Here is a 14,104-nt window from a genome sequence, read left to right on the forward strand (position 1 = left end):
TCCCCCCCCATGCCAGCCACAGGCCAGCCTCTGTTCGGGGAGAGGGTTGGCAAATGCTGAAGCACTTGGACAAGTCCCTCCGACCCGGAGCTGGGGCTAAGGAGGAACTGGCGCCAGCCTCGTCCCAGCTCCCGGCACCGGTGTGTGGGGCGCGGGCGAGAGGGGCCCGACTGCCCCAGCCTGTTACTGCTGTAACAGCCTTAGGGGCTGCGCCTCGTCTCCTCCGGGAGCAGACAACCACCCCCTCTCCCCTAAACAAGAGTGGTTCACGCTGTCATTTTAGTCTCTAGATGATTTTTACTGTTAACCAAAAAGCTCTGTAAATTAACTCCAGGAACGTGTATATTTTGGCACCGTCGTCGCTCAGGACGAGGTTCAGGTTGGAGCTGGCTCAGGGAGACTTAACTCGTCCTCCTCGCCCTGCGGTGGCCGCGGGGACGCGGGTCAGGCGTGGAGAATTGCTGCTTTGTGGTGGTGGCTCCGGGTGCGGAGTCTGTGACTTTCTACTGAAAGCGCTTGTCTGTGAGCACAAACTACTCGTGAAATGACACTAGATTCTTACTTTATTCGGTGGGTTTGTAAATAAACTGCATCTTGGGAGAGTGCTGGGCTTTGCCTTGGGTTTTTTGATGGGGCCAGGATGAGATTTAATTCTTAATTTCTGCCAGGTGATGATTATGACACACACAGACACACACACAGACACACACACAGACACACAGACACACAGACACACAGACACACAGACACACAGACACACAGACACACAGACACACAGACACACAGACACACACACACACACTGTGTGGTTCTGAACAAGCCATCTGAGCTTGCTGTCTGTCTGTGAGCTCAACTGAAAACTGTGGCCAATACGGGATCTGCCTGGAAATCAGGTGCCGCATCAGAGCGCAGATTTGCTGGGCTGGGTGAATGGGTCGTGGCCCCTGGGGATGGGACGGGAGCCGTTCTCCTGCCAGCCCTGCTCGAAGCACAGCCCCTGAGGAGCAAGAACTACCCAAAATGAAGGGAGGGGGGGAGCCTGCAAGGGGAGGGCCCTTATAGCAAAGGGTGAGGGGCTGGTGGAAAACAGGGCTGGGGCGGCCCCAGCCGAGTGCTGCCTGCGCATTAACAAGCTGCTCCAGAAGAAAAAACCAGGTTGGCTTCTCGGCTGCAAAGTGGGGCGTAGCAGGGCACAGGCCCCGGGGAGGGGGGGGGAACCCTCTTCAGAAGCCCAAACTCATGGAAGCTGCAGCCTATTTACAGGGGTGAAAATCACTGGTTTTTCAGCCAGTGCCCCTCCAGGTCAGGGCTGGCTGAGGAAGGCTGCAGCCTCGCCCCGCTGCCCGGCACCTGGGGTCGGGCCCAGCCCGCGGGGCTGGGGAAGCCGTGACAGCTGCCCGTGCTTCTCCTACGGTCCGAGCTACTTGTGGCTGCAGGGTCGGTGATTTCCATACACAGAAGGGATCTCCCTGCAGCTGAGAAGGGCCGGGGCACCACCACTCAAGCTGGTTTGGTTTGGTTTTTTTTTTTTCTGGTTTGAGAAAGACCCAGAGGGATCACCCACCCTTAGCTGGAAAAGGCAGCGTGGCCCCAAGCCCTCCCGCCAGCAGAGCAGAGACGTTTTTTTGAGCACACGTGGCTGTTTGGAATTTTTTTAATAAAATGGATTTTTTTTTTTTCTTCAAATATTTGTAACTGAAAAAATAATTCAATTTAAAGATCCATTCTCTCCCCCGTTAACTCGTCACTTCTATCCTTTTCCAGTTGAATACTCGCTCTGGATCCGATGCCCCAACACCATCCGTCTGGGATGGGGCGGGCCACCCCTCGCCCTTTGCTGCATAGTGGGAGGGAGAGTGCGTGCTAGCAAATACACGTTACAAACAAGTAGTGGTTACAGCAGAAAGATTCAGGATTACATTCAAGGTAGAGGCAGAACATCAGACGTCGTTTTTCCCAACGGGTGCAAAAAAAAAAAATGTATGTCCAGGGGAATACCGCTTCCGACAAAGAACTATTGAACTATTATTCAAACAAATAATAGTAGGAAAGCAGAGGACTGGGCGAGCCTGCTCGGGCCACTGCGTGGGGAAAAGCCTTTCTAATATTTCCTGGGCTGAGGCACCATCTTCCCCGCTGCCCCCAGGCAGGGCATGAGCTGGCTTCCTCAGGAGGTGAGGCTCATGGTTCTGTCTCATCCGGGCTCCAATTTCAAGTACGCTGGGGCAAAGTGAGGGTAATTATTAAATCCCTACGAGGTGTCAGAAATGATGGTGGGTGGGTAAAGGTGAACGGGCGCAGCTGTGAGCGCAGCCTGGCACCAGCGCCCCGGGGAGGGCTGAATCAGCCACAGGCACCGGCCTCTCCCTGCCAACGTGCGAGGAGCCGTGGCTGGGTCAGGCTAGGGCTGCAGGTGCAGGGCTCCCACCGCCTTCTAGGAGCCCACTGCACTTCCATAATTTCATTCTTTATTTACTGGTTGCAGCTTTGTAATTATTTGTACAAAAGAAAGAAAGCTCACAGGACCCTCCTGTCACACCCCAGGTACTTTCCTCGGACGAAGCCGCTTGCCTCCTGTGCCCACCCAGACCCAGGGCTGGGCAGGTGCCCCGGGGGGAGCGGGGTGGGAGCGCTGTAAGGCAATTGCCAGCGCCGTGACTGCGCCAGGAGAGGTGAGGGAGAGCTCGGGGGGGTGGGTGAAGGGGGTTTCCACCAGTCCCAGTTTTATTCTGAATTTTTTTTTAAGACGTGACCCTGTAGCTTGGCCAACAGAAAGCAAGGGGGAAGGAAGGGGGACTCCTCTCACTCCAACCGGGACACTGAGGGCAGCAGGTAAGAGGCTCGGATTTGCTTACAGCTGGGAGAGGGGCGAGAAGGGGGCAGGCAGGCAGCTGCCAGCAGGCTCCCCCCACCCCACCAACGATTAAGAAAGGGGCTCCCCATGCAGTTAACGAGCAAGCAGGGCTCAGGCGGGCAGGCGTTCTTCCCAGCCGCACACCAGGCCCGACCCCACCGGGCTGCCAGGTTGGTGGCTGCCGGGGAGCGCGGCGTGGGGCTGGCGTTCGCCCTCCCCGCCATGGAGCGGGGGTCAGCGCCTCCGTCCCCGTGATGTCACAGCGGGGGCAGCCGCACGGGGCACAGCTCGGCCATGGCTCACCGGGCAAATACGGCACCAAGTTGTTAACTAACAAACACAGGAACTTAAACGTGGCAGGAGTCACAGCACGAGAGGGAGGGAGAGGCGCAGGCCGGGGTTTCCATGGCAAACCCCTGCACAAGGAATGGCATTGTCGCGGCTCGGGGGGCTCGGGGTACACGTCCGCCCCCTCCTCGGGCAGCAGCCACCCCGGGGCCTGGCTGGCAGGAGCGGCGGGACACAGGGCAGCAGCTCACAGTAGGCAGCCATTTGCCCCGCCGGCCTGAGGGAAGGCAGGGCCGAGGTCAGCTGCCCCTCACTTGCTTTCAGGCTCCCACTTCTCCCCCGAAAGAGGCCCTCACAGTCGCACTTCTGAGCTAGGACCGGCGTCGTGGCGCCCAACGCCCGGTTTGCAGTGCCGCTTCCCCTTCCCTGCCTGCTGGGTCCGACAGCCTGAGCTGCTCCCTTCCCCTGGGGCACCTGCTACAGGGAGGCAGCAGCACAGCTGAAGGCAGGAGAGAGATTGCACGTGGCCCCTAATGATATGTTGCTCGTCGCTAACTGTGCCACCAGGACACACGGATGCTTTCTTGTCCCTAACCCCCACCCAAGGGTGACTGCTTTGCTCACCTGGGGCTGTCACAAGCGCTGTGGAAGCTGGGGGCAAGGGGGGTGTGCCTGGAGGCAGACTGCAGGCACAGCCGCAGGTCTGGGGCAGCGAAGGACAGATTTAACAAGAGAAGGACCGGGATTTTAGCACCTTAAAAATCTGTTTTGCAGCCCAAAGTGAGTGAAACAAGCAGGCAGGCCTCTGCTAAGCTCAGCAATATTTGGGACGTTACCAGGTTGATGGGGAACCCTGGTTCCCTCTGGCTACACTTGGAAAAGGTGCCTGTTCTGCCCAGCTCCTCACAGCCCTGCGGCAGAGCAGCCCCTCCCCTGACAGGCAGGTGATGCAGAGGGCAGCCGCGCTCCCGCCTTTGCGTCCCGCTCCGGAGGTAGAATCCCCTTCTGCAACCATTAAACTGACCGTGCCGGGGCAGCACAACCCCCTTTATTTGCCAATCCCAGCAAGGCAGGGGGTGCTGCTTCTTTCTGAAAATGGCTCAGGCCCCGCCACGCGATGTCCTGCCGCAGGGCGTGAGGCAACGCGTGCCCGGCAGCGTTGTGCCCCACGCGCTGCCATCACTGCTCCCGCCTGAGGAAGAGGAGCTGCCAGCTCCCTTCTCACCCAAGCTGGGTCAGGCTGCGCTGAGGGGGCAGGAGGCCACCAGCCTCAGAGCTCCTGCAGCCTCTTCTTCCCACCAGCAGACGTTCTCCCTGCCCTGGCCTGTCCCGCTGCCCAGGCAGCAGTGACTCGAGCAGCGGCTCTGCCTTTGCCACCGCTGCCGGCTTCGTGCAGGAAGGACGCTGTTGGGGGAGGAGTACAAATACTAGGAGCTCGTTTCTTTTTTTTTTTTTTTTTTCCTTTTTTTTTGGTTGACTGGCCTCTTCCCCCTGCATGCCCGTGCCCTCCCGCTCTCATTCCCTTCAGTCTCTGCTCACAGAGTTACAAGCAAGAATCCCAGTGCAGCTGCAGATCGTGTCCATCAAGGAAGTCTGTGGAAAAGAGGCTGGGAGCTGCAGTGCTGAGGGGAGCCAGGCTCATGACGGGCCCCCCCGGCAGCTCCAGCCAGTCCATGCTGTCCAAGTTAGCCTCAGCCAGATCCAGGGCTATGCCCCCGGATGGCTCGTGAGCAAAGTGCAATTCCGAGGTGTCCATAGGTGAAGGCGGGTGGTCCAGGATGGCCGAGCTGCTCAGCATCTCACTGTGGAGGTCGTCAATCAGGGACAGGGGCTCCGGCCCATCGTGCCCTGCCGTCAGCAGCGGGAGGCCGGTGCTGCTCTCCAGGAAGTCCTCCAGCCGGCCCACGGGCACTGGCTGCCCCAAGGACACCGGCACCGCCAGCTCTGAGGAATGGTGGCTGCTGGGGGGTGAGGAGCAGGCTGGGGCCGCGGGTGGTTCCTTCCCAGCTGGGGACGACTGATCCTTGAAGTCAGCAGAAATCTCTGTACAGGGAACAACCGGGCAGGCCAGGGTGAGGAAAAGCTTGGCCAAACACTGGAAGGATCCCTCCCACCCACCAGGGCAACAGGGACCCCCTCAGACTGAGCCATCACTGAGCACCAACTGAGATAAGGAAGCTCATCCTGTGCCACGCTCGGCTTGCTATGGGGAATTTTCAGCCCACCTCTGGGGAATTCAAGCTCTGTCCAGCATCGCAGAAGAGGTGTGCCCAGAGCTGATGCAGCAGAGCCACCAAGCAGCTCTGTATCACTCCAATGCCTGACTGACATCTCCCTGACTCCACTGCAGGAGCAAAGTCTTGGGCCGTGACAGACTCTCCCCTCAGTGCTCTATAAACCCCAGCCTCAAACCCAAAGGCTATGGGAAGCGCTGGCTTTGTCTCCTTACCTCCGCTTTCGATGAGAATGTCAAACAGGTCATCCATCTGCTGGCTGGAACAGCCGTTCTCCTGGGGAGAGCGAGCGCAGGATTAGCTTCCTATTTACAAGGGGAGCTTCCACCTCCAGCAACACCCTTGGTTGCTGGCTCTCCTCCCTCGCCCCGGGGCCGGGGCTGTTATCTAGCAAGAACAAGCACACAGAGGCACAACACCAGAATTCTCCATAACCCCAGGCTGAGACTGGATGTGAAGGTATAGTCAGCAACTGCTGTACTAACACTCACCAGGCAATGAGCGGTTTGGGATCTCTACTTGCGGTTTAGGGCCTGCCCCAAACCCTCCAGAAGGAATTCAGCTGGGAAGGGGCAGTTAGTTAGAAAGGGGCATTGTGTCTCCATTCTCTATCACTGGCCCAGATCAGGGATCTAAGCAGATCTACAATGGCAACCTTTCCCCTGCTCTCCAAGGAAACCAGGGAGAAGAACTGCTCTCACCTGGGCCTTTGGCTGTTGCTTCACGGCCTCTTCATAGCCTGGTGGCTCTTTCATCGGGACCGAGGGAACAGGGAGAGGAGGTGGAGGAGTTCCAAAAAGCGACGTGTGCTGTTGTTGCTCCAGGTCCATCTGGGGTGGGGAAGGGGCAGCAGGAGAGCCGGGCTGCGATGAGGGCTGTTTAGAACAAAGGCAGGAGGGGTGATCAGGAGAAAGCCCTTAGCAGCTCCTGCCTCACAGCTGCTTTGAGAGACCATCACCCCCTCTCTTGGCAAGTGCTGCACAGAGGTCCGCACTGCTCTGCTCCCAGCAACCTGGCTTCTTACATGTACTCCGTGCACTACGCCCTGGCTGCAGGGGAGGAAGACAGATTTCCCCTGCAACTCACAGCTGGAAATCTTTTGCTTATTTTTCTAACACTAAAGCAACCAGGCCACAAACCACCACCAGGCTGCTCTTGGATGGGGAGAGACTCATCTGTCCAAGTAGGGGATTCCTCTAGCACTTTGGAGAGAGAGCGGGCACTTCCCTTGCTGTGGGCAGCCTACTCTGCGCGATATATTCAGGACCTATCTTTTACCCATCTCCCTCTACAGTGCCTGCTCTGGGGACGCAGTCAAGCTTCACTAGCAGCAAGTTTCACAGCCTGATGGTGGGTGGAGAGCACCAGAGACTCAGCAGCACCAGAGAGCTCCAAAGGAAACCCCAAGTGTTGCAGGAAGTGGTGGTCGTGACTCAGCTCTACCAGATGAATCAGCACACAACTGCCCATAAGAAAAGTTAAAACATGGATCAGGTCTTTGCTTCTACAGCAGTTACGTGTGATCCACGCTGAAGCTTGTTCCCCTGGAGCAGTGATCCCTAGGCAGCAGCTGAATGCCAGTTCCAACACTTCTACATGTTGATGCTCTTTTCCTATCCTGATTTCCCTGGAAAGCTGTTTGTCTGTTCTGTGACCTGCAGGTAGAGGAACGACCCCAGGCCCCAGCCAGCAGAGCTGTTCTGGGGTCCGCTCCCTTCCTGAGAGGGGCTGGAAGCTGGTGTTGTGGCACAGGCCACTGGGATGTGCTGGGAGGGTACCTTTTTTGAAACACTGGGTGGGCCAGCTTTGCCAGGAGCACCAATTTTCAGGGACCGTTTCTGGAAACCGTTGGGGAAGAAGGGCTGCAGATTTGGAGGTGCTGAGAAAGACAATATGGTGTGGGGCAGCTGCCCCGTGACCACATGCAGACCTGGCTTCTGACCCTACACAGGGAGGCAAAAGGATTAGGAAAGTCACTACAGATGCCTCCACAGCACACGAGCTACGGGAGTCTGAGGGAAAAAGCGCCCTCGTTTACCTTCTGCATTTCCTCAAAGGTCTCAAAGCAAATGAAGGCGCTGGCTGACCCTTTGCAAAGTGGTGTCTCACTCTGACTGCACTAGAAATTATTCCTCTCTTCATATCCTTTCCAGCATCTGATTCAGAAGTGATCCTCCAAGCTCTAAAAACCCTTCATAATCTTTCTGTATCTTATCTTAATTACATGTTAGAGAGAGAGCTAAGTCATCCCTGATGTGGGCTAGAAAGGGAGGAGATGCACAGCAGAGCCTCTTTACAGCTGTTACCTGGAGAAGGGGTAAAGCCCGAGGTGCTCTCTTTCCTGAGCCTGCACTGCACTTCCCAAAGATGATTAACAGGTACACTCAAGGCACAGGAATGGAAATCACAGCATGTTCATCAGTACCAGAGAGTAAAAGGTCACATCCTTTTGCCCCTCTCAGAGCTCATATGCCACCTTCAGCAGCAGACATACTGCCCACACCACCCTCTCTTCACGCAGTAGCCACCTTTTCAGTTCAGCAGCACTCCTTCAAGAATCAGGGACACCACCGTGAACCAAGGCTGCCCACTCTGGCCTCTCATAGTTTTTAAGTGACAGACAACAGTTGTTCAAAACACCAGCTGGTATTCTGCCCAGATGCGGAACCAAAGGGCAGAAGCCACTAAACTGTCAGGGTTTAGCCCAGAGCTCTTTGCTGTAAAGCCTCTGCATCACTTCCAAGCCTGCGGGACGACCTCATGAACACTTAGCGCTCCTGAAACTTCATGCCTGATGGGCTCCCCATCACATCTAGTTCGGCAGGAGGTAGGGGGATGGAGAGGCTATGCCAGGCACCCCTTCTGCTGCCACACCCAAGCTGAAAACCAAACACTCTGTGCAGCTGCAAGCTGTGGCAGAAGCCGCTGTGAGACCTCACTTGCTGCGATGACGGTCTCTGACCAGGATTGTGTGTGTGCGTCCCCTTCCCACCGCTGCTACAAACCCTGGCAGCAGGCAAAGAAAAACAAGGAAGAAAAGTGAGCAGGCAAGTGAGCTACCTTTCTGACAGATTGGTTTAGTCCTCTGGGCTGCTGCTTCTGCAGGGGCGGCTGCTGCTTCTGCTGCTGCGTGGGCTGCGGCTTCTGCTGCTGCGTGGGCTGCTGAGGGGTGCTTGCAGGTAGCTGACACGGCGGTTGGCTGGAAGTTTTAGCGGGCGATGATTGTACTCTCTGGAAATAAAAGGGTATCCATGAGAAGCTATTCCCCAGACACAACATGGAGCAAGGCTTGTGTTTCTTAAAGGATTTATGAAGTTTGTTTCTCCCCACTCTTCATTCTTTAGGAAATTCGGTCAATCGTTCTGTTTCACCAAGCAGAGAAATCAGATTGGGGTGGGATTCAGAGTCCTAAAAGAGGAGGAAGTACTACTCTAAATCCTTGGGCTATCCATGACATCCCTCAAGGGCTGGCAAACCTGACACAGGACCTGAGCCTTTCTGCAGCAGCAGCTGAAGTTCAGGTGAGATGCCCTGGGGTATCAAGGGTGACACCGGACACTGATATTTAGACAACAGACTTGCATCTCATCTGCTACGCAGCAAATGCAGCCTGCTCAGTGCCTGCCCCTGATGGTAGACACTGCCACTTGCTCTGCAGAAGGTGCAAGAAATGTGGCAGCAGAGAATCTTCTCTGATGCCACAGAAGATGCTGGGGTTTGACTTATGCCATAAAACCTGGACATATTTATCCCTTCCTGGAAGAAATGCTCGGAACACTTCTGTTAAGTGCTGAGCTCATACCAACAGGGGAATAGATCATCTCTGATGAAAGACTCTGTTAACACTGAAATACTGACATGCATTAAAACAAAGAGCAGTTGAAACGCAAGAAGTCTGCTCCCAGGGTCTGATTTCAGCTCTCGGTGGACAAGGTGACCTATCTATCACTCCGACTACAATCTCTCTAATAAAGGACAAGAGGTGGAATACACCCTGCTTTTTTTAATACCACAGGCATAGTTGTTCTTCCAAAAAGTAGTGAAATGTGGCAGCAAAGCCTTGTCCTCCAAGCCTGAGATCCTGGCTGACAAAAGGCAGAAGCATGTCTTTGGAAGAATGCCGAACAGCCTGTGATGCCCGCAGTCAATCGTGCATTGCTGCACACAGTTCATCATTGTCGAACTCCGGTCTTTTTGCTGAAGATCTGCTTACACTGCTCTGTTTTACAAAGCCACGAACCACCAGCCATCGCAGCAAGCAACTCAGCCATTTTAGTATTTACTGCATTAAATTTCCACCGCGTTAAGTCATGCTATGGTAACCTGAACCACAGGAGCGGGAAGAGGGAGAGAGGAAACCAACTGCCTGCAGCAGGGATGTGATCCAACCCTTGCCTACCTGCAAGGCCGGGCAGCTACTCCCTGCCTTCCCATGGGGCAAGAAGGGGTGCCCTTGATGAGCTCACTCAGGGCGCTCCCTTGCTGGCCAAGGAAAAGCCGCGGGCTGTGGGACTGGCACGGCGGCTCTGCTTCTGCGGCTGGCACCTCCTGCTTCACCATCACGGCTTTCTTTGGCACTGGGCTTGGATTCGAAGTGTCCATTTGGCTAGCGGTTGGTGCAGGGCTGAATTGGTCTGTTTGGCCACTGGATTGCTTTGCAGACTGGCAACTCAGGAAACCGTTTTCACTCTTGACCTGGGTGCCAAATGCTACTGGGTTGGAGGCAAGGGCTGTTCCTTCTCCCGCAGCCACTGGGGCCGGTAGTGACTGCTGAGAGCGCTTCTCCTGCTCTAGCTGTAGTCGAAGCATCTCAACCAGCTGCTGCTTCTGCTTCAGCATGCGGGTGAGTTCCTCGATCTGCTTGTCCTTCTCCTGCAGCATCTGGTCTTTGTCCCTAACTTCTGCATCTCTGCTGTTACCAGTGCTGCACCGCTCCGACCTGGGTGCCGCATTTACACTGCAGGAGGCAGACTTGGAGCTTTCTTCCTTCACCAGGAACTGCACTGGAGATGCCTGCAAGGTGAGCTGGGTCAGGGGTGAAGTCACCATCTCTCCAAAGGTGTCTCCAGTGGCCGAATTCTCATCCCCTGTGCTCATTTGCGAGCGCTCAGAAGGAGTTGGGGAAACAGGAGGAGTCGAGCCTGTGCTGCCAAACTTCATCATGCCACCACCGGTGACTGTGGCCACAACTACTTCTGCTGGTGCAATGCCAGTGGTGACCAGCGCTGGCCCTGTGCTCAGCCTGGCAGCTGGGAAGGCTACCACCACTTCGGCAGCTTTTGGGAGGATGGCTGCTGTGCTGGGCTTGGGAGTGGGGGTTGTTTGGCCAGCTGCACCGTTCTGTTCTTGGTAAGCTCTGAGACGCTCAATCAGGTCCGTCTTTGTGCCCGACACAGGCAAGGCCCTCAACTTCAGCTCTTGCTTCAGCTCTGCCACCTGATATAGAGAAAAAAAAAAGGGCAACAATAAGAGAACATATGCTCTAACCAGAACAACTGTTAACACCTGCCAGAGCCATGGGGCAAAGGACTAAAATGACCCTCCTGCAGGCCAACAAACCTGCACCTCAGGTACAGTCTGCAGGGCGGCAATGCCAGCTGCTACCACCAACCCCTGTCAGACCAACTCAGCCCTGCTCTGCAGCAGCAACATCGTTCAATACTGATGTCTCCACTGACAATGGGAAAAAAAAAGGGCTGTGCAGCTTCACAGGACATTTACCTTCATCTCGTCTAGGTTGGCAGGGAGGGGGCCAGGCTTGCCCACTGCAGCATTACTATTTTGTCGCATCAGCCCACTGGAACCAGAGGATACTGAAGATGCGCTGCTGACTGTGGCAGAGAGATTGCGTACAGCAGGGGCACTGGCACCACTCTGCTGCTCTCCTGGAGGCCTGCAGGGAAAGAAAAAACACAGATATCAAAACCAAGGTGGAAAGGCACCAGAGGCCCTCAGCGTCAACAATCATATGCATTCAGAAACATCTGGGTCACTAGTGCCACCCTAGACATTAAAGAACACCAGTGCCTTTGACTATATCCGTGCCCCTTACCTGGCCAACCAACTCACTTCAGCTGCTTTTGTCTGATTCATCTGACACTGGCCCTTTTTGTGGCCTGCTGTAACTTAACGAGATTGAGTGCGTTACACCCAACCGCCACACCTCACACCCAGAACACAATGTCTCTGATTAACAGAACTGGGGAAGCAAGTGCTTCCTAAGAGAGAGCTGCCATTTTAGGACCCATACTTTGGTGGAGCTGGCAGGATGGTCTGATAGTTGTAGTGCTGCTGCTGCTGCTGGTTGAGGATCTGAAGCTGGAGAAAGAGCTGCTGCTGCTGCAATATTTTGGCATAGGATGAATCCATGGGAGGAGCTCCCTTGTCCTGCTTTTGGTCCGGGGGAATATACTGATGATATTTAAGCTTCTTGACTTTCGGCTTCAACTCCTTGGCTTTTTTACTGCGCTGAGACTTCTCACTAGCAGACTTGGGCTGGCTTTGCTATTTAGAGGAAAAGGAGGAAGCAAGTAAGAATGGAAACACTGAAATAACATAACTCCCCATGTAAATTAGAACGCACACTGGGATTTTAATTTCAAAATTCTCCCAATTTGACCTCAGGGTCTTTCCATGCTTCTCTAACTCAGTCACCGCACTTGCAGCAGCTTACACTGCACCCTAACGCAGGTCATCTTTCCCAGCACACCAGATCACTTGCTCATCCAGTGCAGACTCATTGACTCTAATTATGGATAATGCTGACCGTTTCAAAACATTTTGCATACATGACCCATATTACAGAAGGTGAATACGTCATGGAATAGAAAAACCTATTAAATATGTTACAACTAGTGTCAGAGGAAGACAATAGTGAGAAATAAGCTTTCCTTCCTTTGCATCTGTTAACACAATACTTCCTACTCCAAACCTTCTTCAGAGCAACCATCTTATCTTCCTTCAGACTACAATGAAGGAATCAGCCAAAATAGTACCTTAATGAGTGTTGGTGGGGGCTTGGCAGCAGTAAGAGCTGCTCCATTGGTAAGACTAGGTGGCAGAAGAGGTGGAGGCGGCAGAGGCGGGGGTGGCTGTTCAGGTAGGAAAAGTGTTTCACTGGAGTCTGTGCTAATCTGCAATTGTGATGTACCCTGCAGGGACAGAAAAAGGCATCATGAGTACACATATGAGGAGAGAAAGAGTTTAAAAGAGTGCAGGAAGTGTCCACAGGTTTCAAGTCATTAATTAGATTCCTTTAACCCACTGCTTCACTTGTCCCTGAGAAGCAGCACAACTTCTTAGGGCAGAAAAGGAATCAAAATCCCACACCTGTATCTCCCAGCTTTGCCTGCCAGAATCAGTCGCACGCCAACACAGGCTGTATCACCAAGTAATGATTGCCCCCCTTCCCCACATGGCACCATTACGGGGGTTTCCGAATAACCAGAGGACTTCACCCACACCACGCAAAGCTAAGACCCCTTGTGAAATTTCACAGACTATACCTTTTAAGGATCCCTCCGTCTCACTTTTTAGGATCCTCTGCCACAAATCACCAGTAGCTGTGAAGCTCCAGGGCACTGCAGGAGGCCACTGCATTCTCACCTGAGCTAGTGATGTGCCAGTGGTGCTAGGGAGGGGCTCACAAATCCGGGAGTCCATCGGCGATGGGACAGAACCCTGGGACTCATGGCTGGCTGGCTGTTCTGGGGAGAGGGCATCACTGCTGTCCTCGTCAAAGGAGGAATTGTCTGCAACCTTTGGGTAGTTCACCTGCCCAACTAGAAACACAAACATCAGCTGTGGTCTTTAAAGCGGAATAAGAAATTATTTCACTCGACACTAGATGTTTCACAAAAATAATGAAGGCATAGAGAGAGTTGTGTCTGAGTTGTGCTTAACACACCAACTAAAAATGAGACAATAGAGCCCAAACTGGATCAGTTTACAGTGTTTACATACATCTCTGCTATCAGTAGAACAGAATGATGCAGACTGAGGTGAACCATTTCCCTTGCTTCTTAGCCAGACAAGATCAGGAAGTGTAACAAGAGCTACTTAACTCTGCCCAAACCCAGATCTGTAGCATGGCTTATTTGATTATCATTTGGCACCAAAGAAGAAGAAAGTTAGACATTGTAAGGTTGAGTCATGGTTTCTTTGGTGATCATCATATGTGGTGGAAGGTAGAAGCCCTCTTCAAGACAGAATCCCAAATTGTCCTCTAGTCTTAAAAGCAACAAGGGCTATGGATTAAGTGGCGGCCCGGACTGCTATTAGCATTTCTGTCTACTTACATGTCCGGTAAATTCCAATAAATTCACGAGTGTACATTCGTCATGAACTAACTTTTTTTAGATTACATTATCTGAAATTAATCCTGGTAAGCAGGAAAATACCATCATTTGTACCTAACATAAAAGCAACAGAAATCCAGAGAGATGTCAAAGTCAGAAGGAAGCCACATCTCTAATGCTCCAATTCACAAGTTCACTTTTTCTCTTCCTCAACCACTTCTTGTGCAATAGTGGAGGCAGGCTTTCCCACAACACTGCCCTTTTCCTTTTTCATTAAAAGTAAACCGTCTTCCTCACAGTTGCGTCCCATTTGTCTTTAAAGTAGCTGTGTGTGTTTGAGGGGATGAATAACCACAGGCGCACACAGACTGCTCAGTCTGAGGAGACGGGGAAGAGCACTGCTGAGGCAGTGGGAAGGCTATTCCTCGGCA

The 14,104-nt window shown here is 53.7% G+C and overlaps 1 protein-coding gene across 1 annotated transcript in view; it reads right to left on the bottom strand.

Moving 5' to 3' along the window:
• Positions 1-2,664: 2,664 nt before the first annotated feature.
• The window catches only part of MRTFA (myocardin related transcription factor A), a 128,708-nt gene continuing 117,268 nt past the window's right edge, over positions 2,665-14,104 (bottom strand). The window contains 11 exon segments of the mRNA XM_035903192.1: positions 2,665-5,185; positions 5,592-5,652; positions 6,078-6,251; positions 7,155-7,319; positions 8,437-8,607; positions 9,776-9,822; positions 9,825-10,812; positions 11,098-11,269; positions 11,627-11,880; positions 12,372-12,527; positions 12,982-13,157. Of these exon segments, the coding sequence (XP_035759085.1) occupies positions 4,686-5,185; positions 5,592-5,652; positions 6,078-6,251; positions 7,155-7,319; positions 8,437-8,607; positions 9,776-9,822; positions 9,825-10,812; positions 11,098-11,269; positions 11,627-11,880; positions 12,372-12,527; positions 12,982-13,157 (2,864 nt within the window). The 3' untranslated portion in view covers positions 2,665-4,685.

The sequence above is a fragment of the Egretta garzetta genome, unplaced genomic scaffold (genome assembly GCF_000687185.1).
Source record: "Egretta garzetta isolate BGI_Z169 unplaced genomic scaffold, ASM68718v1 scaffold51, whole genome shotgun sequence".
Lineage (NCBI taxonomy): Eukaryota > Metazoa > Chordata > Aves > Pelecaniformes > Ardeidae > Egretta > Egretta garzetta.